We start from the raw sequence: 25,641 nt of genomic DNA on the forward strand, positions 1-25,641 counted from the left end.
GTGGAAAAGTACAGCAGGACTTGACCATTTAATTTAATTGATGGACTGGCACTCCCATGCACTACTGAGGTCGCGACTTCTTCCTGTTAAGATGTTCAAGCAAGGCTTTGCCTGACCTATCAGGTATATATTAAAAAAAATACAACGGTGCAATTCAAAGTAGAGCAGGGAAGCTGTCTCTGGTGTCCAGGTCAACAGAAGAACACAGAGAACATAAACATTATGAACAGGAGTAGGCCATTCAGCCCCTCGAGCCTGCTTTACTATTCAATATGACCATTGCTGATCTGGTTGTGGCCTCAGCTCCACTGTCCCTTCACCTCCCTTGTTCCTTGATAATACTCAGTACGTATCCTGCAATCAATTAAATGATGACCCGCTCATGTTTCACTATTGTTTGTGGGAACTTACTCTGTGCAGTCTGGCCATTTTTCTACATAGAAAAAAGTCAATGGCAACACTTCATAAAGTCATTGGAGGGAAGGAAAGCCCCGAGGATTTGAAAGCTGTTGTATCAACTTCCCAAGCTTCCTTCTTTCTGTTCTTCCTCAAACAGTAGGGCAAATAAAAAGGACTTGTCCCACTTTCCCCTTGCACATCTCCTGGTGGCAGCAGTAAGATTAAACATTCATTTTATGTGAGATGTGAAAAGGTGCACATGCATCAACCAGGCTGATGCAGACATTAGTGTGTTTTGTTTAGAGTTCTAAAATACATACACCGTTTTGATGGTTCACAACATAAAACAACTTTAATGACACGTTGTCTTTAGGAACAGAATCTTGATGCCACGAGAATGTTCTAGTTATATGTAAAATACTTTGTGCCTACTAATAGTTAGGTGAATGCGAATAATATATTAGAATTTCATCTACAATTCTAACCAGAGTAAATCTACATCTTTAACATTTGTAAATCCAATGCTCTTTAATACGCTAATCACAAATCTGCTTAGCCAACGTGGCTTCATTTCCACACTATCAAGAAGTTAAATCTAAAATGAATCATTAGCTTACAATCCAAAATCCATCTCCATTAGTTCCTCATGGTAAAGCCAGTAAATTATACAGGGACTGGCCTTCCCACACTAAGATCTTGTAATCCCTCGCCAAATTTATCAATAAGCCTACACAGGTGTCATCAATCCTATTCTCGCCCAATATCGAATGCAAGTCCATTTTGAAATGAGATGGCTGACAATGACCAAGTACCATTATAAAATAACCTCAGCATCCTGCACAATGCTGGAGTTTCCATGGAAACAGAAGCAACAAAACCATGTAAGGTCTTGATCACTTTCCTTTCAGTTTCATCTGCCCTTCAGTCCAATAGATATGTCATTCTCCCAGCATCCTAGGCCTTTCGATCCCCTTCTCATCTTCTGACCAACAGTTTAACTCTCCCTCTTTTCTGTTGCTTTTATTAATCTACATTGGTCTTCTCTCTGTCACTCTTGCCTTCTCCCTTTTCTCTTTTAGTTCTTTCTATCTGTTTCTCTCCTCCATTTTACAATTCTTTCACTCCTGTCCTCTGGTTCCTCAAGCCAGCCTTGAATTGATCAGGGTGGTGCTGGAGGAACACAGCAGGCCAGTCAGCATTAGAAGAGCAGGAAAGTTGACGTTTCGGGTCAGGACCCTTCAGAAATTTTCAGAGACAAGCACAGGAGTTCCTAGAAGCCTGGTACTCCACGAAGAAAGCCATCAACAAACACATAGAGCTCGACCCCATATACACTCACTATGAAGGAAAACCGGAAGTGAGGTAATCCAGCTCAATGGACTCCAGAGTTTAAATAACAGGCGGGAAAACACAATGGTGCTTCATCGGAGGCTGCACTGATGATGTTACCCAGCAGGGTAATGAAACGTCTGCGGAAAAACAATGAACCAGCTCGGTGAGCCAACCAATCACAACATCTGTTTCTCTCTCCTCAGACGCTGCCTGCCCTGATACGTTTTTCCAACACTTTGTGTTTTAATAACATTGACGTAATGACAGGTTTGCCTGGGCAGCAGATATAGTGCCTCCAAGCCACTCACCAAACTGACTGGGACATATATTGCTGTGTCTTCACTGTCAAAATGCTGGAACTCTCTCACATCTCATCGGACTGCAGCGATACAAGAGGGCAGATCACTACCGCTTTCTCCAGAGCAATTAAGAAAGGGCAATAAATGCTTGACCACCCAGCAGCACCCACATCTCATGAGAGAATATTTTAAGAAGTCATGTTCAGTGATGTTGTCTGAGAGAGAAATATTGGCCCGGAAACCAGGGAGAACTGGGATCTTTCCATTCAACTGTGAGTGCCGACAGGGACTTGTGTTTAAACATCTAATCTGAAAGCTGGCATCTCTGATAGTACAGAGAGAGTGCTAGACTGGGCTGGAGCATCAGTCAAAGGTTCTGGGCTCAAGCCCCTGACATGGGGCCTAAATTCACAATCGTCTAGCAGATGTGCTACCCTCTGAATCAAGGCTGGCATTTTCTGTTAGCAATTTCCTGGGGCAAATGTGAATGCCCTAACTCTGGCTGCAGAGAGTCTTCCAGGTACAAACACAGGGTTGCATGCAAGGATGATGGTTTTACAGCTGGAAGCCATTTGTGCTGAAGGTGGGTCATTTTTGCATGAGGGCACGGGATTGGGGGGTGGCGCTAGCTGAGTGGAGGTGACAGGATCCTTTATATCATCATCTCTCCAGCAATTACATGGATAATGCTTGTTTTGCATTAGCCAGGTGCACAGTTTCCATAAAGCTGTGGTGAGTCGGGATCCCAAACATGATGTGTTGTTAGACTGAAGAATGTAGATAATTACTGTTTTCACAACGAGTGAAGTGCAAGGATTTAATGATAGGTTCAAAAATGTTTAAGTTGTTCCATCTTTTCAGTTCCTTGGCAGCATCTTTGCAACATTTATATGAATGAAAAGTGAATATTCTGCTCCCCCTTCTGTTCTGTTCCCTCTGCAGTCTATTCATTATCGCTTATCCCAAGAGAGTAGCTGACTATTTCCGAACACCCTACTGCAAGAAAGATATATTGACCTCGAATGGTGTCACAGTTCAGAGTCACCACAGTGCTATCGAGGCTATAAGGGTTAAATCATACGTGCAGGATAGCAGGTTTATCGAATTGAGCTGTTTAAATCAAGGCAGGGCAAATGATCCTGTAGAAACTGAGAATCCAGAGCAGAGAGGCATAACTTTAAAAAGACAGCTAGGTTGTTCAGGAGTGAAACTATGAATCTCCTCTTTGGACAAAGGGTAAGGAAAATCTTGCATTCCCACCCATAAAAGATTATGGATATGGGAGTTCAGCTGGGACTATCAAGGCCAAGGATCAATGGATGTGCACAGAAATGCCAGCAATGGCAATATTTCAGAGCAGAGCTGGGGTAAACTCTCTGGTGTCTTGCTCAAGTGTTATCCTTCAATCAAACAGTTTAATTGGTCATTCATCTCACTGCTGTTTGTGATACTTTGCTGACTGCGAACTTCAAAGTAATTAATTGGCTATAAAGTGCTCTGGGTATTCTGGTGTTGTTTACTTTTTCTCTTTCGCTCATCATTCCACCAGTTTGCAAGGCTGTCAATCAAATGTGTGTAATGAGCTGATGTGTTCTTACCCCTGATGAAGGATATGCTGTCCAGCCCAGTTCTGCTGTGGCTATTCGAGTATCCAGCAGGGTTTCTGAAGAAAGAAGAAGAAAAAACAACAGGTCAGCTACTGAGCACTCACTCACTGAGGAAAAGCATTCACCCCAGTGCCCATCATCTCTGCAATAAGGAAAATGTACACACATCACCATTACAATCACAGATAGTAGGAACTGCCGATGCTGGGGAATCTGAGATAACAAGGTGTGTAGCTGGAAGAACACAGCAGGCCAGGCAGCATCAGAGGAGCAGGAAAGCTGACGTTTCAGGTCTAGACCCTTCTTTCTTTTTCTGAAGAAGCGTCCAGATCTGAAACGTCAGCTTTCCTGCTTCTCTGATACTGCCTGGCCTGTTGTGTTCCTCCAGCCCCACACCTTGTTAACCATTACAATCACTCTGGCTTCCCTGTAATTCTCTTCCATTGTTCTGGACCACTGAAACTGTCCAAGTGCTCACCAGTGCTGATCTAAGGTGGCACTCTTGGTTTTGTTTCCACAATGGGATCCCAATTTTCATATTTAAAGGGGATCCATTGAACACCTAGCTAGAGACCATTGCAAAATGGCACCAGCCATGTCAGAAGTGAACCCATTCATTGCCACCCTGTTAATGCCAGGTAAGGCAACCTGAGGTTGACTCCACAGAGGCTATTAGATGATTATTTAAATGGAAACAAATGTTCAGAGTAACAAGGAAAAATCAGGAGAATGGCACTCAGATGTAAAGCTTGTTGGAGAGCCGGTGCAGGCATGATAAGCCAAATGGCCTTTCCCTCTGCAGTGTAATAATTTGGTTGTTCTCAGAGGGGAGCTGCTCTCTAAAGTATAAGCTGGGTTAGAGAAATATTGCCTTCTGGCCATCACATTCCATTCACCAATGCTTTCAGAATTGGTCACTTTACTTTGATTATTCAAACGATGAGAGTAGACCCAGGTGGAGCATAAATGCTAAAATGGAACTATTACACTGAATGGTCCGGTTGTGGGCAGGAAAATGCAACACAAGTAATAAGCACACGTAATTGTTGGCTTCTGAAAATAAATTCTGGAAAACCAGCACCTTAATTGTTTTATTTAACCTACTTATCCAATCAAAGTGTTTTTATACACCCCTGGTGAATGAGATCTGTGTATATGTCCTGATCTGATGTTTCTTTTGAAATCCCTGGTCCTTTTAAATCCATGGAACTTTAAATATGCTTTTAAAAATCGGGCTGAAGCTATCAGTTACAGTTAAAAGACAATTTTGATTAACAGTCCATCTGGTGAAGTTCAGAAAACCAATTACAATCTGTTCATGCAATTTTAATCGAGTTTCTGTTGTTGCCATTTCCCAAGAGTTGTTATTCCAACTGAAGCCATTATGAATCTTTGACTGAGTATCAAAAGCTACAACCGCATTTATCTAAATTGGGGGAGTTGTTTGTTACTGCAACAGATGCACACTTGAGTGGATTTAAAAGCTTTGAATATGTTCCATGATAACAGAACTTTTCAGTATCAGATATATATGAATGACAGCTCTATTAGATTATCAGATGTTTAATCTTTATCTCTGTGTGGCTGAGGTTTGTTCAAAATAGAGATTGGGTGAATAGGGAGCAAGGGGATATCGGCGGGGGCGGGGGGGGGGGGGGGGGGGGGGGGGGGTGCGGAGTAGGGGTTTGGTGAGGGACCGGTTTGTAATGGAAGGGGAATGGAGGTGGCTAGAGAGTGTGTGGGGGTACGGAGCAGGCACTAACGTCTACACCATCTGGGAAAAATGTGCCAAAGAACAGAACTGGACTTCGAACAATCCCGCCTTGACACTGATTCACTCCTGCGGTCACCGACCGTCTGCTTTTGGGAGTCAACTGTATTTTACTTGCACTTACTCTGAACATGCATTGGGTTAAAAGGGGCCCTTTAAACTGAGGCAGGTTGTACAGAATCAGGAATTTCCCAACTCAAGCTGACAATCTTAGTGGCAAAAATCAAGCTGAAAATCTGCTCAATTTTATTCTGTCATGACTTTTAAGAATGGATACAGTTATCCAGTTACAATATTAAAAACTCCTACGTCTGTGCACACTTGCATTCACTTTATTATAAATTGCCATTTGTGTATTATCAAAGTTCAAACTGCCCATAGAAACCTGTCACACTGCAATTATAACCTCCCACCAGTGGAAGCGCTGTGGGAGGAATAACTTCAAACTGAGGACTGAATTTCCTCTGTGCCTTATGGTCCAGACCTCTGCCTCCTAACCTTCCTTTGCTGGAGGATCCATGATGGTTTTTGACTCTTCCTACTCAGCATCATACTCCAAGGAAAATGAAACAGTTCTTCAAACTGTTGCAAACATGGAAGGTGTCAGTAACAGTGCTATCAAGCAGCGCCTGCTCAGCAATAACCTGCTCAGTGACGCCCAGTTTGGGTTCCACCAGGCCCACTCAGCTCCTGACCTCATTACAGCCTTGGTTCAAACATGGACAAAAGAACTGAATTCCAGAGGTGAGGTGAGAGTGACAGCCCTTGATATCAAGGCTGCATTCAACCGAGTGTAGCATCAAGGAGCCCTAGCAAAACTGGAATCAGTGGGTAACGGGGAAAACTGTCCAGTGGTTGGAGTTATACCTGACACATAGGAAGATGATCATGGTTGTTAGGGGTCAGTCATCTCAGCTCCAAGACATCGCTGCAGGAGTTCCTCACTGTAGTGTCCTCGGCCCAACCATGCTTCATCAATGACCTTCCCTCTATGATAAGGTCAGAAATGGGGATGTTTGCTGATCATTGCACAATGTTCAGCACCATTCGTGACTCCTCAGATACTGAAGCAGTTCAAGTTCACATGCAACAAGATCTGGACATATCCAGGCTTGGGCTGACAAATAGCAAGTGACATTCGTGCTACACAAATGCCAGCCTATGACCATCACTAATAAGAGACAATCCAACCACTGCCCATTGACATTCAATGGTGTTACCATGACTGAATCCCCCACTATCAACATCCTGGGTGTTACCATTGACCAGAAACTCAACTGGACTCACCACATTAACACAGTGGCTACAAGAGCAAGCCAGAATCTAGGAATACTGCGGCAACTAACTCACCTCCTGACTCCTCAAAGCCTGTCCACCATCTACAAGGCACAAGTCAGGAGTGTGATGGAATACTCCCCACTTGCCTGGATGAGTGCAGCCCCAACAACACTCAAGAAGCTTGACATTATACAGGACAAAGCAGCCCGCTTGATTGGAACTACATCCACAAACATCCAATCCCTCCACCACCGACACTCAGTAGCAGCAGTGTGTACCATCTACAAGATGCACTGCAGAAATTCACCAAAGATCTTCAGACAGCACTTTCCAAACCCACGACCACTTGCATCTAGAAGGACAAGGGCAGCAGACATATGGGAACACCACCACCTCCAAGCCACTCACCATCCTGACTTGGAAATATATTTCCGTTCCACCACTGTCGCTGGGTCAAAATCCTGGATTCCCTCCCTAATAGCATTGTGGGTCAACCCACAGCAGGAGGACTGCAGCGGTTCATGAAGGCAGCTCACCACCACCTTCTCAAGGGCGACTAGGGATGGGCAAGAAATGCTGGGCAGCCAGCGACGCCCACATCCCACAAATGAATTAAAAGAAACATTAGTTATGAAACCAGAGTCTGTGTGAAATAACACTCAAAACTTTTCATACAATGGGCAATGGTCAAGGGCCTCAAACTGGTGCTAATTAAGTAAATATGCTCAAGATCTAATAGACAACTTTTTTAAAAATTGTACATTTATCGTTTAAAAGAAAATTAGGTGCCCATTCCATAATGTTTTCAAGTGTAATGCGGAATTAATTTTGTGACAGTCAATCCTGTCTGTCGTGTGGGTACAACACTGTATCTATTAGTTATTATAATTACGCACAGAGGCTATCAGTGTAATAGCATAGAAGCCTGAAAGAACCATGTTCTTCTGTATTATTCTGTCATTTTTAACTCATTTTTCAAACTCAACATGAAAACATCATGTTAACAAAATAACTCAATGTATTTTTGATATTATTAACTCTGATCTGAAAGGATTTCACGTATCAGTCTTTACCAATATCTTCAAAGAGTTGGCGTTTTGCATAATTAACAATCCTACTAACACTCAGAAACAAATTCAAAGCAGTTAATCACCACAGTTCAATTTGTGCGTCCCCACCGCACCCTCATCTAAATTCAGCAAGGTATCTCTGATTTTAACCACCTGATGGAAATCGGGTTTGCAAAGGCTTGCAATATTCTCTACCTGGTATTCACCCTGTTCACTCTGCAGTCCTGCCCTACCAGGCTTGCCAATTCTGATTGTGCCTATTCCTGGAGGTTCACTACATGGCCTCCTGTTGCAGACAGCTCCACCTGCATTCTCCTACTAAAACAAAACAAAGAACTTCAGATGCTGAAGATCTGAAACAAAACCAGAAATTGCTGGAGAAACTCAGCGGGCTGGCAGCATCTGTGGAGAGAAAGCAGAGTTAATGTTTCGAGTCCCGAGACCACCTCAAAACCTTAACTCTGTTTTCTTTCCACAGATGCTGCCAGAACTGCTGAGTTTCTCCAGCAATTTCTGTTTTCATTCCATTCTCCCAGTGTTGATTTTCTAACATGCCCATCACTACAGTATCCCACCATCCCATACTAATTGAATAATTCTTGACTTCCTGACAAAAAATAATTACCTTCCATCTCCAGCACCTTTACAACCAGCAAACAAATGTGCCTGAAGAAAATACAACATGTTGTTTTGAATGCTCGTGTTTTTTTCTTTTGATTATGCAGATTAGTATGCAATTCTGCAAAATAAGTTAAGAGTCCATGTTGTTCGGAGCAAGATACTGGCATGGAGACAGCTTTGGCTGACTGGCAGAAGGCACAGTTGGGATAAAGGGGTCTTTTTCAGGGTGGCAGATGGTGACTACTGGAGTTCTGCAGGGTTCAGTGTTGGGACCACAGCTATTCACGTTATATATTCATGCTCTGGATAAAGGAACTGAGGACATTGTTGCTAAATTTGCCGAAGACACAAAGATAGGTGGAGGGAAAGGTCATGCTGAGGAAGAGGGAGATGGCAGAAAGACTTGGATATGCTTGGAGAATTGGCAAAGAAGTAGCAGATGGAATACAATGTGGGAAAGTGTGAGGTTATGCACTTTGTTGGGAAGAATAGAGGTGTAGTCTAGTTTCTAAATGGGGAAAGGCTTTGGGAAATCTGAAACACAAAGGGACTTGGGAGTCCTAGTTCAGGATTCTTTTAAAGTTCGCATGCAGGTTCAGTTGGACGTTAAGAAGGCAATGCAGTGTTAGCATTCGTTTCAAGAGGGCTAGGATACAAAAATAGAGGTGGACTGCTAAGGCTGTATAAGGCTCTGGTCAGACCATATTCAGAATATTGACGGCAATTTTGGGACCTGTATCTAAGGAAGGATGTGCTGGCATTGGAGGGGGTGCAATTATAAAAATGATCCTGAGTAAAAAGTGCCTGTCTTGTAAGGAGAATTTAAGGACGTTGGGTCTGTACTCAAAGCTTAGAAGGATGAAGGGGGATATGCTTGAAACTTATAAGATACTAAGAGCCTGGATACAGTGGACGTGGAGAAGATGTTTCCACTAGTAGGTGAGACTAGGGCCCAAGGGCACAGCCTCAGAGTGAAGGAACTGAGATTTGGAGCAATTTCTTCAAGGGATGGAGAATCTGAGGAACTCATTACCACAGAAGGCTATGGAGGCCAAATCATTGAGTTTCTTTCAGACAGAGACAGGTTTTTTATTAGTAAGGGGATCCAGGGTTACTGGGGGAAGGCAGGAGATAGGGGTTGAGCAATATGTCAGCCATGATAGAATGATAGAGCAGGCTTGATGGACCGAATGGCCTAATTCTGCTCCTATATCTTATATCCTTATAGTTTAATTCATGGAAGTATAAAGACAAGCTCGTTGCACGTTTTAACAGTTGTGTTTCATGCAGTGTGAAGCCTGTGTACTAGCCCACAGGCAAAGTTCGGGTCTGACTCACTGCCATTTTCTCTAATGCTGGTTTCACTGGGGAAACTGGCCCAGAACAGTCGAGAAGCTTGAGACTTTTTGGTTTAAATTTCAGGCTTGCTGGGATGTTCCTCCTGTCTCCCATTCTCCCTCGAACCTGATCACACTCACTCCTCTCAGCCCAGCCAGCACCCCCCTCAGCACTGGGACCAATTTATCTGATGTCGGGGATTATTTCCACATCAGTAATACTGACCTGAGCACTAACTCCACTCCCACCCTCCCCTTTCACATCATTGACTCCATGTCCAGGGTACAGTTGGGTATGGCATATTTAAACATGCCATGGGAGTTAAAATGCTGAGGGATGCAATGCGTTGTGGCAATGGTCACTCAAATAATCATCCTGAACACCAGGCTAATGCTCTGGGTTCGAATGCCACTATGGCATGTGATGAAATTTGAATTCAATAATTGGGACAATTTTCATGGCAACTATGTGATCATGGCTGATTGTTGTAGAAACCCATCTGGTTCACTCCTGTCCTTCAGAGAAGGAAATCTGCCATCTTTATCTGGTCTGGCCTACTTGTGACAGCAATGTGGTTCACTCTTAACCCTCTGGGCAATTAGGGATGGGCAATAAATGCTGGGCTTATCCAGCGATGCCCATATCTCAGGAACAATCTTAAAAAATATTGTCAGGCCTGTGATTCAGAATGGAATCCAACTCTTAACTTGCACCTCATGATAAAATTGGATAACATTTCAGAGAAAATGATCCCTTTGAAGGACAAACATATCTAACTGAGTAAGAAAGCACTTATCCAATCTTCCTTGGCTCCTTCATTGTGAAGAGTGAGGTTGGTCCTTCAGAGAAGTCCTGAAGTGACTGGAATTCTCTAAATTAGTGTGTCATACTTATTCAGAAAACTGTAACTTTAACTGAAGATCATCAGAATGGGGCAACATTCATCAAACATTTACGGTATGTAATACCAACAATGCAGCCTGTGTGTCTGGGCTCTAATCAGTCATTGTTTACAATGGTACAAACAGCAAACAGTTCCCAAAACAATCCTCCTTCTCAGATACCCCTGGTGGGCCTTCCATACAAAGGGACTGAATTGCTTGACAGGATGTTAACCTTGTAGGCCTCATCAATTAACCTGTCGCAACACGGAACTGTGTGTCGGGAAGCAAAGTTTTTTTTTATTCATTCATGGGATGTGGCATCAACATTTATTTACTAAAGAGCAGTTAGGAATCACGTGTAAGCCAGGGCAGGTACGGATAGCAGACTTTTTTTCTTAAGGATATTAGTGAACCAGATGGGGCTTACTTGACAATTGATAATGGTTTCACGGTCATCATTAGACACTTATTGCCAGATTATTACTGAATTCAAATTCCACCATCTGCCATGGCAGGATTTGAACTCAAATCCCCAGAACATTAGCTGGTTCTTTGGATTAACAGTCACCTCCCTGCTAGTCAGGAACTCACCGTCCAGGACATGCAGGAATCAAAAGCTCATTCCATTAAGAGATTTCCTGTCTTAAGGAATATTGCACAAGATACCAGTCTCAACAACACTGTTGGCAATTACTCAGGGAAGACGGAGATCAACAGGACGAATTCTAAATCCATTGGTCCTTATTTAATATAGTTCAGGTCCCCTGGACATATACAGAAAGCAGTTGTAATTTTGCAATAAGGACCATTCAGTGGGAAAGCTAGCTGGCAGTGGCTGCCATGTTATCTCAGGTCATGGACACCTTCAATAAATCCTAACTAACAAATGAACAGAAAGATTCATGGTTAATCAGCATTGTTTGCATTTACTGAGACACCATGACTAAATCCTTTTATCTAGGTCCTTGTTGCTAAATTTGTACCCAATCTGTTTGTGCTTTTTTTTGTACGCGTGCCAGGATGATGAGTGGCAATTCTGCTCAGTGGACTTATTTCCATTGGGAGTCACTGAGATGGTCTAAGCTCACTTTACTCACTGTGTGTAACAGCTGTCAGCAGAAGAGATTTCCATCCCATCTGTTTGGGATGCTTTTGAACCTAATCCCAGGCCACAGGATGAAAGGCACTGATTTTCTTCCCAGTAATGCTTAAATGGTTAAATCCCCAAAACAGAGAAGAGAAAGCTCCTTGAAAAATAAAGTCTTAGTTCTGTTTTTAATTTAGTTTCCCAATCTCGCTTCTGACAGTCACAACAGTGAACACTGGAGAGGCCTTTAACTTCCACAGGATAGAACGAAACCTCCAATTTCAATCTTTTGGACAATACTGAACTGCATTTGCTTCTGTAAATGTAGGAGCCAGGCTTCATTGTCAGCAGCTGATTAAGTGGAATGAAGTTCTAGAATAAGCAGGTAACGTTTTTCCTCTTAAAACTAATGTGTATTCAAATTTATGACAGAATAATTAGAGAGCAAGATGTGAATCTTTGGTCCTAAGGGTTCGGACAACTCCCCACCCTGTGAACAGGACGCCTGGAAAAGTGCCCCAGATGGTTAGAGCTTTGTCCTGGTGGGTGGGATTGGAGAGTAAGGGAGGGAGTGGGGCATACTGGAATGGGAGTGACCCTGCCACTCTTGGAAAGAGCTAGGAAGCAGCCACAGGTGTAGAGGCTGCCTGTGGAACTTAAGAAAATGTAGAAAATAGATGCAGGAGTAGGCCATTCAGCCCTACAAGCCCTGCACCACCATTCAATATGATCATGGCTAATCATGCAATCTCAGTATCCCACTCCCGCTGTTTCTCCATACCCCTTGATCCCTTTGGCCATGCGGGCCAGGTCTAACTCCCTCTTGAATATATCAAACAAAATGGTCCCAACAGCTTCCTGTGGAAGAGAATTCCATAGGTTCACAAGTCTCTGAGTGAAGAAATCCTTCCTCATTTCAGTCCTGAATGGCTTACCCTTTATTCTTAGACTGTGACCCCTAGTTCTGGACTTCCTCAACATTGGGAACATTCTTCCTGCATCTAGTCTGTCGAGTCCCATCAGGATTTTATATGTTTCTTTGAGAGGCCCCCCTCATTCTTCTAAGCTCCAGTAAGTTCAATCCCAGTCGATCCAGTCTTTCTTCATGTTGTCAGTCCTGCCATCCCAGGAATCAGTCTGTTTTTATTAAACCTTTTTTTCAAACCTCTGAAAACAGGAAAGAAATGTAAAAACAGCCCTCCAACCCCCTTGCCTCCCATACACTCAGCATCCTCTGACCACGCTAATCCTTGCACCATATTATGATCCCTGATAGTCCCTTTGCCACGTCAGTGTTAAAGAATATCAATCTATGCACACCCACCCATCACTCTTTGACCTTCCACCCTCCACGTTCACTCAATCAGTGTCCACCAGAATTCATACCAAGATTCAAAAGAGTTCTTAAGTTCAATGATTAAAAGCTTTCATAAGTAAAACCAATGTACTCCACTTAACTTGCTTGAATTCTTTACAAAAACAAGTATTGGTATTCATAACAGACCAGGAAAATTGCAGATGCTGTAAATCAGAAACAAAAACAGAAATTGCTGGAAAAGCCCAGGAGCAAGGGTCACTCGAAACGGAATGTTAACTCTGATTTGTGCCCGCAGATGCTGCCAGACCTGCTGAGGTTATACAGCTTCTGTTTTTGTCTTGGTATTCATAGTCTCACTACAAAGATTTTATAAACTCTTAGAGCCATCTATCAAACTGAAAACAAACAACCACCATACTGTAAAAATGACAGGGTTAGAAGTCAGTCAGGTGACCCTAATCCTGTCAAGATAACATTCAGGCTAATGTCAACAGACATAACAAAGTTAAGTGGCAAGAACTGACTTTTTTTAAATGCTGAAAAAACTTTTATCAAGTATCTACATAGCAGGAGATGTAATTGTCTTTATTGCTTGACAGCTCCTTTGACAGCTTGAACTGATGGTTCCACCGGCTTTATGTGCTTTTAACAAATGTTCACGTCTTCTTTTAATAATCCCAAAAGGCACACGGACTTTCTAAGAGGGCACTAAAACTCTCCCAAAAGGCAAGCTGACCTTTCGTTTTTTTGACCTCTTTTTTCTTTCTCTTGTTTTTCTTTTTTATGCCTTTCTTTTCCTTCTTTCCTGTCGTGAATGTCCTGATCTTCAGGCCTCAGCGCAGACTCGGACTCCCGGCCTCAGCAATGGACCCAGTCTGACAGTCTGCCGGCCCAGCGTGGCGGTCCCTCTATGGCCTGAGGTAGCAATCTCTTGGCAGCCCAGTGCGGCTGTCTCCTGGCACGGCATAACGGTCTCCTGGCCTGTCATGGTGGTCCCTCGGCCTGCTGTGGCCTCAAGACAATTCCAGAGCCGTCTCCTGGCCTCAAGAGAATCGAGGTGAAGCCAGGCACAGTCTGGAGTCAAGGGCAGGCGCAGACTAGAGGCTTGGTGCTGGCGTGGACTGGATTGGAAGGAGTGTTAGTCTGAACTTTTTATTTCTTTATTTTTCTAATTTATTCCTATGGTCTGTAATGCTGGGCTTTTTATTCCTTTATTTTTCTAATTATTTCACCTAAGAATTTGTACTTAATAATCTGTATCTAGGTACCTTTATACCTAAGATGGCACCATAAGTGGTGACTTGTACACTTTACACTGTACTCATTTGAGAACATCTGACAATAAAGCAGGAGTTCCAAAGATGCTCTACCATTTGAGAGAAGAAATTCCTCCTCATCTCTGTATTAAATGGGTGATCCCTATTTCTGCGATATGCTTCATGGCCCTAGACGCTCCTACAAGTGAAAATAACCTGTTGCAACCTTGGGCTGTGAAAGGCACTTTTTAAATGCAAAAGTTCTTTCTTAAAGTCGATTGTGCACTGCCCAGGTTTACACAAATGAAAGCCTCCCATTAAAGCTACTTTTTTCTCAAAATGAACTGAAGTGGGCTGAAAGTGTGATTTAAATTCTGCTCCACCTTAATATGATCCTCCAGGAGATCTGGTTGTCTGTAGGCATGAAACTTTTATAAAGCCACTGATACATTTTCTACCTGAATAATCAACAGCCAGAAGCTGGCAGATTTAGTTTGGCAATTACAACATTAAATATTGAAACTCTTCAGATTTGATCTATTGTATTGTTTTTAATTAAAAAGTTGAATGAGGTAAACAATTTTATCCACTTCACACTGGTTCCCCCAGATCATTAAAGGCGACGGCTAGGCTGTGAAACATTAATGGATGATATAATCTGATAGTACAGTTTGGGAAGATGATAAAGTGCCTTGGGGAACAAGGCTGCTCATTACTATAAAAGTAAAGAAAGGAGGTATATATACACAATTACCAAAATTAAAAATGACAGCAGAGTCATAGACTTCACACACTACAGAACGAAACAGAAAATTCGACAACACCAGTGAATTTGAAAGATGTTAACATCTGTTGCATGATGGTTAATGATAAAAACAACTTCAAGCAGCAACTTCTGGAGTAATGTTTTATTTGTGCTCTATAACAATAACAAATCCTAAACATGCATGGAAAATAAACCATTTCGCACGTTCAGAAAACCACTGTGGCTATGTCAGTGGCTTCAGATCTTACTTATCTGTCTCTCTGGGACTTGGGCTCCAGTCCACAACTCTGTGCCTCTCTCTAGTGCTCTCCCTTTCTTGTCTCAAGGCTCCCAAAGGGATCAAAAGCAGCCAAATGCATTCTCGCACTCTGAGCCCAGCTCTCATTAGAAATATGCACGCACAGTCAAAAAAAAACTGTGACACTGTCTGTGATACTGGCTGCCAATGTTTCAGCAATCTAACTGCAGCGTGAGAACTCAACTTCAACAAACAAAGCAGCCTCAATAACTGTACTCTTGTTGGGTAAGAGTTCAGAGGAATTGCCCTGTGTGTCTAGCATTAAGTGTCTGTAATAACTAAATGTATACTATCTGCTGTACATCTGTAACTTCAAACATGGGAGAGATGTGGATTTTCACAGCAACCAACCTAAAATTTATACTCTTCTGTCACGACATCTAACTTTTGCCTTGGTACAAGTCTCTAAATTGACTCAAAGTCAACACAGACTTCTCAGGGCTTTTTTAGCCCCAGATTTTGATGAGGGTGTGGATCTGATCTTCAAAGGTAATATAAGCAAGTCATTTCAGCATTTTTTGTATATCCATCTTTCAATATGCACATGGCACAATGTCTGTCAGTTGATGGTGAGACAATATTGGACCATATTACTTCGCTTTACCAAATGTGCTCAGCTGGGACACCAAATTCTTTGACATTGTTCTGTGATCAAGAGTCTCATCTGCAAAGGGTAACAGAGACTGCAGACAGACATGATGGGTCAAATGGCCTCTTTCTGTGCAATTCAAACTACTTGATGGTTGTAATCTGTGTTAGTACATTGGTCCAGTCATGACAGGCTGAATGGCCAGCATTAATCCTGTATAATTCTTCAATTTGGGGCAGCCCGGTGCCTCAGTGGTTAAAACAGCACCAGGGGCCCGGGTTTGATTCCCCCTCAGGCGACTGTCTGTGTGGAGTTTGCACATTCTCCCCACGTCTGCGTGGGTTGCCTCCGCGTGCTCCAGTTTCTTCCCACAGTCCAAAGATGTGCAGGTGAGATGGATTGGCCATGCTAAATTTCCCATAGTGTTCAGGGATGTGTAGATTAGGTGGGTTATAGGGGGATGGGTCTGGGTGGGTGCTCTGAGGGTCAGTGTGGACTTGTTGGACTGAAGGGCCTGTTTCCACACTGTAGGGATTCTATGAATTCCATGACCAAGGATAAAAGTACAAGTATTTCCGAGCTGCATATTACCTGTTGACCCATAAGGAACCCAGTTTTGAGCTGCTTAATATACTTACAGTTGATGTTAGCTTACCCATTTGGGTAAAAACTGGGCAATTGCTTTTCCTGAAGAGTTAATACCCATCAGTCTGAGATGTTGAAGCTGTGATCCCAGCACTGCCCTTGGGAATGGATCTGATGATGATTTCCAGCAGTGATCACACTCAGGAGGAATCCTGGGAGGGCATTTTAATTGCGAAGGCTAGAGGACATCTGCTGCCAATTGGGAGGCGTGGGAGGAGATCACAAATGCCCCCGCCTTCCCTGAAGAAATCATTTCAGCAACCCTTTTTAGCCCTTTCAAACATTACAAAGGGTTTTGTTTTAATTGGCCTGGTCCATATGAGTCCAGATTGCTCTTCTGGACTATGTCCAAAGCCCAGATCTTTCTTTTCTAAGTCTGGTGGGAACCACTTTCTCGAAGTTAATAAACACCACCTCTCCAGGTCCAAAACAGGAAATACACACCCCTTCCCTGCTCGCAAACTCCCCTTGCTTCAATGTGAGGGCATTTCCAAGATTCCTCTCCCAGAACAGGATCCTGGGAATTTTATAATGCAGGAACATTTAGTCCATCATGTGATTCTGACTCACATGAACCTCCCCTGACTCTACTGCATCTGACACTATCAACACATCCTTCTTTCTTTTCGCCATTCATTTCACCATCCAACTTCTCCTCAAATGGGTCAATGATGTTCACTGTGGGAGTGGGTTCCACATTCGCATCACTCTCTCAGTACATTATTAAAGACATCACTGGCTCTCTTATGTTTCTAGCATCTAGGACAGCATATGTAGATTTCCCTGCTGTACTCCCACCTGAGTTACAATTACTACGACATTGTTTTGTCTTAATGTTTGCCAATCATCTATTTTTTGGTGGGGAAAGTCATCAGAATTCAGCTGCTGTCACAAGCACAGTCTTGATACCACCAATACTATGCTCAACTGCAATCGCAATTTCAGGTGGAACCAGATTGTATCCTTGTTATCCAAAATGACCTCAGCCTGAGCTTCTAACTCCATGTCCTCTCCAACATCACCTACTTATCCCTCCTGAACTCTACCCAACTCCAACTCTGCCTCAGCCCGTGAAGCACTCATCCACACTCTTGTTGGTTCCAAGCCTGACTATTCTAATGCTTCCCTGGTCAGACTTCCACCTTTCAACTTTACTCCACCTTCGCTCAAATAAAATTCTGACATAGCATCCTGCACCACAATCCACTCACCCAGCCCTCCTGCTGCCTTTTCTGACTTCCAGACTCAACCCTTCTAATGTAAATCCTTTCATGACCTCCCCTTTCCCTACCTCTATCTTCTTCCAGCCCGACAACCCTTCCCATCTGTTCAGCTCATCACTGATGACAATACCTTGGATTTCTTCCATAAGCCCCTCTGCCACTACAGCTCCCCTTCACACACCCCCACCCCTAAACCCTTCTTAAAGTCCAGCTCTTTGACCAACCTTTTGATTATCTTTCCCAGCATACCTCCTTTTGGCTCTGTCCATTTTTCATGTCTCTTTTCATGTCTGTGTGAAGCAACTTATGACAGCTTCCCTCTTTGTTAATGGTGTAACATGAAGACAGGTTGTTGAAATAGAGTAATTCGACATGGTTGAAAGTTCAAATTCAGTGTGTAAGAAAACAATTAAGCAAAATAACCAACTTGAGATGCATCTTCTTACATGACAGATTCTGAAATTACTTCCATATATTTTAACTCAGAACTTTACAAGTGAAGGATTTAACAGCAATAACAATCAAACACGTAATGAGAATTTATTGCCAATAAATGTCAGATGGATATGACAGTAAAATGCAATTCTAAATGGGCTTCACATCACAACAGAGAGTGAAATGTTCAGCTAGTTAAAGCAAGCTATCTTCTTCTGGCACTAACAGAAAACTACACATGCTCTATGCATTTATTTAATCACTTCAAATCTATCGGGATGAATTTAATTTGAAAGAAGAATCACAAAACATTAAAGATTGCATAATGTTCAGCAATGAATTTTAAATTTCAAATTAAATCAGCTGAAATCATCTCAATTGCAATTTTGACTAAAACTGTGCTTTAAAATGTTCTAAGCTTGACTGCAGGTAAGAACCTGTCTGATGGTTTCGCTCTCTCTGCAATAACTGAGGAATACTACAACTGAAAGGTCGAGTCACAGAGCAAGAGTCATTGAGTGCCCTATCCAATGAGCAGCAATGAAATAATTTAAGAGTTCAACGGTTTGCAGGAAATCATTCCTGGGGTAAATATTTACCAGGATAATAATGCCACTGGATTTTAGTTACCACTTGAGACAGCAGACAGGGCATCGATTTAGTAACTTCAGAAAGATGACATCTGTGGTGGTGCGGCACTCCCTTAGCACAGCAGTGGAGATGTCAGCCTAGATTAAGAGCTCAAATCTCTGGTGTAAGATTTGAAGGCACACCCTTCTGGCTCAGAGGTGTGGGCAGCCTTGTGGTGGGTTAGTCACTCGGTTTCTGCTGAATGGGTAGGGTTGAAATGACATTTACTATGTGGTATTCTGGCCTGCGATAAAACATCAGTAAACATCACTGTTGTATATGTCTCCAATAATCAACATCTTATTTGAGTCTGTCACTATACATGAAACCAAGAGCAGTTTATTTGTGTTGAATTTTAAACTGAACTGTTGGTTGCTTCTTAATTGATATCTAATTCCACCGCAACTCCAAAACACAGACAGAAAAGCACTCAAGGTATTGCTTACATCTTAAAGTCCTCTGTATTGACTGGAGCAATGTGGTGTCCAATATTTGAAAGTGATTGTGTTTATCTTGACAAAGCCCACAGGACATTTATCCTCGTCTTACTAAACAGATACATTCCCCACTCCAGTGACGATTCACAACCGTCGCTCCCATCTTGCACTGATGTTCAGCTGATATATGGATCCTGGCAGGTGCTGGAGAGCATGTACATATATTTTTATGGAGGTTTGAGTCATGCTGTTAACTGCAGATTTCCCATTACATTAGCCTCATAAGTCATTAACCCTTATCCTTGTAAACCAATCCATGCTAATACAATCCAAGTGCAGCAGGCAATTAAAGTCAACTGGGAGAAAAATGTCTCTGGCCAATTGAAAGATTCATGACTTGTCCCAGGAGATCTCACTTCTGCACCCATAGGTTTTTCTCAGCCTTTTCCAGGCCCTTAGCATTCACATTAAATTAGCAATGCTATCACGGTCATTGCTTTGACCTGCTTGGAACTCTCAGTTGACGGCAGACTAGCACTTCAGACTCACCCAGCACAACGAGCTGTAGAGAACAGATTAAAAGGAAGAGATTTGGAACAGAGGGCAGGAACGTTTCTTCACCCAGACAGTTATGAGGCTGTGGAATTCACTTCCAGTGCTATTGGTTGAAACAGGACTTGAGTTTTGTAGGAAAGGAGTTGAAAGGATGTGACAGGAGGGTTGGCAAATGAGAGTTGGAACTGTTTACTGGTCTAGAGGGTGAATACTGAAATAGATTCTTTTCTTCCATGTATTCATAAATATCTGTGTGCCATTATGAGGGAATTAATGAAAGGAGTGATGGGGTAGGACTTGCCATTAACTGATGAAAACTTTTGGAAGTTTGAAGAATTTTTCTGTCAAAAGATGTCTGATTCTTCCCGAGTGATGTTATACAGACAGGTAGAAAATGTTAAGTGAGGAGATAGATAGGTGGCTAAGGTAGGGTGCTGAGGATTGTTGGAGCACGTAGGTGAGGTGGTAGCTGAGTACGATGGTTGCTGGCTGAGGTGACAGGTGTTCAAAGTGGCAGTTAGGTGAGATATAGGTAGGTAGGTAAGTGATGTAGATAGGTAGGTGCAAAGGTTGTCAAACCATCTGGAGGATAGTTGTTTGGTTACAAACATAGAAATTAGAAATGGTTATAGGCTATTTGGACATTGAGCCTGCTGTGCATTCAATATGATCATGGTCCTCCAAGGCGGCCTTTGGGATATACAACAACGTAGAATCGTCGAGTAGCCAAGTTCCGTACCCATGTAGACGGCCTCAACCGTGATCTTGGGTTCATGCCGTGCTACATGTAACACCACCATACTGTTCTGTATCTGTTAACACCATCACCTTGATAACTTGCTATGATCTCTTGCTATGTTAACTGCAAATTTCCATTACATTAGCCTCATAAGTCATTAACCCTTATCCTTGTAAACCGATCCATGCTAATACAATCCAAGTGCAGCAGGCAATTAAAGTCAACTGGAAGAAAAATGTCTCTGGCAAATTGAAAGATTCATGACTTGTCCCAATTAGTTTGTACTGCTTTGGATTACTTGTTACTATGGTTAGACCCTCGGCAATGCAACCTATCATGTTATTCCAGCCGTTTGGTTTGTCTCCAGCACCACCTTATTTTTAATTTTTTGTAGTTATCTCCATGCCTCAATTAATTGGATTAAAGATCATCCCTTCACTTTCTATTCAGCTGTTGACACTTTACTCACACTATCTGACACTTTTGATCATCCGCAGAGACATATTATTCAACACTCCAGTCACATCATTTGTCTGATCCCTCGATCTCTCTGCCCGTTGATCTCACTGCTTCTAAATTCTGTGCCTCTATGCTTTTCTTCATTTCACCTGATGGAGGGACAGTGCTCTGAAACATGTTGGACTTTAACCTGGTGTGTGAGACTTCTGACCTTGTCTTTCCCAGTCCAACACCGGCACCTCCACATCTTAATCCTATATGGTCTACCCTGTATTCTGAGACTGTGTCCCCTGGTTCTAGACTGCTCAACCAGGGGCAACATCCTCCCTGCATTTACTCTGTCCAGCCCTGTTAGAGTTTTATGTACTTCAATCAGATCTCCTCTCATCCTTCTAAACTCTAAAGAATACGTGCCGAGTTGAACCAATCTCCCTTCACAGGACAGTCCTGCCAACCCCAATCTAAGCATAGTTAACCTCTGTAACACTCTGTAAGACAACTGTACTTCTGAACTCAAATTCTCTTGCATGTGTGTTTTTTTTAATTCACTCGTGGGTCATGGGCATCGCTGGCTGGCCAGCATTTATTGCCCATCCCTAGTTGTGTAGGTGGTGCATTGTGAATACCAGAGGCCCAAGCACTGGTTTCCCAGAAACCACTCCCTGCCTCTTAAATAAAGACACATTTATTCCCACTCTGCTTCCTGTCTGTCAACCACTTCTCAATCCATGCCAATGTATTACCCCCTGTCCTATGAACTTTAACTCTGTCCATTAACCTCTTACAGGGATGTAATCAAAAGCCTTCTGAAAATTCCAAATATACCATATCCACTGGTTTTCCCTTATCTATTCTATGAGGTATGTCCTCATAAAACTCCAGTGGATTTGTTGAGAATGATTTGCCTTTCATAAATCTATACTGGCTTTATCCATTAATGCTTTCCAAATGTTCTGTTATCATGCCTTTTATAATAGACTCGAGCATTTTCACCACGACTTGATGAAAGAGTTAGATTATAAGGAGGGCTTAAATATACTCTCACACTGAACCCTCACATAGACACTTTCTCTCTCTCTCTCTCTCTCACACACACACACAGACACAGACACACACACACTCACACACACATGCATAGACAGGGAGACATTCACATTTTCACTCACACATACACACTATCACACACACAGAATCACACTCATACAAATGTGCACCAATGCACTGACTCAAGTTGACACACTCGGAGCTTCTCGCTACAGTTGATCTTGACTATTCATGAACAAGTCTGCTATTTATACTACTTGACACACAACAAATCCCTTGTCCCCAACCATTTCTGTTGCCTGATAATGCAGTTGTTCTCTGGGAGAAGTGTTTTATTTGGTTTTGAAAATGACATCCACAGAGATTTCATTATTTTTGTTTCTAGTTAATGAATCATGCATGTTTGATGAACAAGTAATGCTTGTCTTGCACTCTCTTTATATTGTCTGCTGTTTGCTGATCTGTGATCAGATGCGTGACTGTAAAACACAGCACATTAGTGTGCCTTCAGGAGCTCCAACATTTTCAAATGTTTGTTGGAAAGCACACTGAGATGACACTTCATTTGCTTTCAAGTTACCTACCTCCTTGCCTCCATTCCATATACAGCGATAAATTAACTTCTTCAGAACTATCAGGGAATTTTCACTCAAAAACTGGAATTTTACAGAGAGGGAAGATCCCAATACAAAATATCACTGGCAAAATCAGTTCTTTGGAATTAAATCAGATTGGACAGTAAGTGAGCTGACCAGTGGTTCAGTGGTTAGCACTGCTACTTCACAGCGCCAGGGACCCAGGTTTGATTCCACCCTTGGGTGACTGACTTGTGTTGAGTTTGCACATTTTCCCTGTGTCTGTGCAGGTTTCCTCTCACAGTCCAAAGATGTGCAGGTTAGGTGGATTGGCCATGCTAAATTGCCCAAAGTATCCAGGGATGTGTAGGCAAGGAGGGTTAACTGTGGGAAATGCGGGGATAGGACAGGGACGTGGGTAAGGGTGGATTGCTTGTTGGTGGGCCAAATGGCCTACTTGCACACTGTACAGTTTCTATTATTCTGTGCTGTCTGGTTTGGTATGATTTGAAAGATAAGCCAGGTTGGGGTAACCTAAGGTTTCCTGATGGGCATTCCAGCCCAAATAGAATAACATTTCAAATCAGTTATCATCCTGGATATTAACTTTAGCTCTCCACCTCATGGCTGGTATTTCTGACCAGGCTCAGGTTTACAGCCCAGTTGAGCCCTAGGGAGGAGCCTAAGATATATATTTAAGCAAGGACACTACTACATTTAGAAAGAGCTTTTGGTGCCTGCCATTTAAAATAACTGAATGCCCCGCTCCAGTTTAACCGTCCTACATCCCACCTCCTCTTACACAGCAGACCTCTGCAGTGAGGGACTAGTTACAAGATCTCCCATTGACTTCGGTGTTAAACACTGATTCCCCTAACATTCAGCTACTCCTCGCTACCTTGTTGAACTGATAGCTTGATAATTTGAGTTTCTCCTGTTCAGCAAAGAACAGCACTCCATCTCTTGAGTAACTATTTTACAGTCTTCAGGACTTAACATTCAATTCAACAATTTCGGACCATAAACTCTGCCCCATTTTGTTTTACACATGAAACGTTAACTCTGATTTTTTCTTCACAGATGCTACCAGACCTGCTGAGCTTTTCTAGCAACTTCTGTTTTTGTTCCTGATTTACAGCATCCGCAGTTCTTTTGGGTTTCCATTTTGTTTTATATCTTTGTGCGGGTATTCTTGTGTTTTTTTTGTCTTTAATTTCAGAAGGCAGTTATACATGATCCTGCCTTTCACACCTCCACTAGACATAACCTTTGTTTCTTAATCTGCCCTTTTACTGTTCCTCTTGGCCTTGCCACATCAATTCTTTTGTCACATAACCTCCTCAGTCTTCCATTTTATCACAGATTTTCCTTTCTGTTCACTTTCCATCTTTCCTCTTGCCCACTTCATTAAGTATATTTCTAACTTGTCTGTGTTCTGATGGAAGGTCATTGGCATGAACAATCATCTTGGTCTCTTTCTCCACAGATGGTGCCACACCTGCTAAGTATTTCCAACACTTCCAACTTTGCTTAAAAATTATTTCGGGTCCAAGGCTGCATCTGTGAAGCTTTTCCAAATTGTAAAAGACAGATACGTAACAGAGGACAGGTTGAGACCAATCCAAACCTAGGAAGGTTTAATACCTGACTTACTTAAATAAAAACCGAAAGAACTGCGGACACTGTAAATCAGGAACAAAAACCGAAGTTGCTGGAAAAGCTCAGCAGGTCTGGCAGCATCTGTGAAGAAAAAGTTAGAGTTAATGTTTCGGGTCCGGTGATCCTTCCTCAGTTCTGCCAGACATGCTGAGCTTATGCAGCAATTTCTGTTTTTGTTATTGTTAAGGCCTGACTTAGTTGTATTTAAAGATTCAGCAATCAGACTTGGATGTATCCACTGTTGTTGAAGAAGGTTAGTGCCCAAATCCTTGGGATATCACAGGATTTCTGTAGTTTCTGTTAAAACTACTCAGGCCAATTGTAACTTGACTAGTAACAATGTGAAGTGTTGCATTTTGGTAAAACAAACCATGGCAGAATTTAGACAGTTAATGGTGCAGGTACATAGTTCCCTGAAAGTGGCATCACAGGTAGATGATGAAGGCATTTGGCACACTTGCCTTTATTGGTCAGAGCATTGAGAACAGGAGTTGGGATGTCATGTTACAGTTGTACAAGACATTGGTAAAGCTACATTTCGAACATTGTGCATAATTCTGGTTGCCCTGCTAGGAGAAGGATGTCATTAAACTTGAAAGGGTGCAAAAAAAGATTTTCAAGGATGTTACGGAGTCTGGAAGGATTGTGATATAAGGCGAGGCTGGATAGGCTGGAACTTTTTTCCCTGGATTGTAGGAGGCTGAAGGGTAACCGTACAGAGGGCATAGATAAGGTGAATATCCGAGGTCTTTTCTCCAGACTAGGGGGGTCCAAAACTAGAGGGCATAGGTTTAGGGTGAGAGTGGAAAGATTTAAAGGAGACCTGAGGGACAACGTTTTCACACAGCGGGTGATGCACATGTGGAATGAGCTGCCAGAGGAAGTGGTAGATGCAGGTACTATTACAACTTTAAAAGACATTTGGACAGATAACATAAATAGGAAAGGTTTAGGGGGAATTAGGCCAAAAGCAGGTAAATGGGACTAGTTCAATTTGGGAAATCTGATCACCATGGATGAGATGGGCCAAAGGAACTGTTTCCATGCTGTATGACTCTTTGACTTGGCAACTGCAGAAAGCAGATGATGTACCAGTTCAAAATCTCCAGGTGAAAGCCAAGAGAGACTTCTAATAACTATAGAACCATAGAAAAGTTACAGCACGGAAACAGGCCATTCAGCCCATCATGTCTGTATCAAGTGAATAAGCCCGCAAATCATTCTGTCCCACTTTACAGTTCCTGGTCCAATATGATACTTCCACACAGATCCAGGTTACTTTCAAATAAGTTGAGAGTTTGAGCTTGGAAAAGGTCTGGTTGTTACA

At 42.5% G+C, this 25,641-nt stretch overlaps 1 protein-coding gene across 2 annotated transcripts in view; it reads right to left on the reverse strand.

The window, feature by feature from the left end:
- The window catches only part of LOC109915386 (ephrin type-B receptor 1), a 442,994-nt gene that overhangs the window by 327,921 nt on the left and 89,432 nt on the right, over positions 1 to 25,641 (reverse strand). For both annotated transcript variants that reach the window (XM_048604552.1, XM_048604551.1), the window contains exon 2: positions 3,629 to 3,693. In XM_048604552.1, coding sequence (XP_048460509.1) covers positions 3,629 to 3,693 — 65 coding nt within the window. The remainder of the gene's footprint in view (positions 1 to 3,628; positions 3,694 to 25,641) is intronic.

The sequence above is a fragment of the Rhincodon typus genome, chromosome 13 (genome assembly GCF_021869965.1).
Source record: "Rhincodon typus isolate 14 chromosome 13, sRhiTyp1.1, whole genome shotgun sequence".
In the NCBI taxonomy this organism is placed as follows: Eukaryota; Metazoa; Chordata; class Chondrichthyes; order Orectolobiformes; family Rhincodontidae; genus Rhincodon; species Rhincodon typus.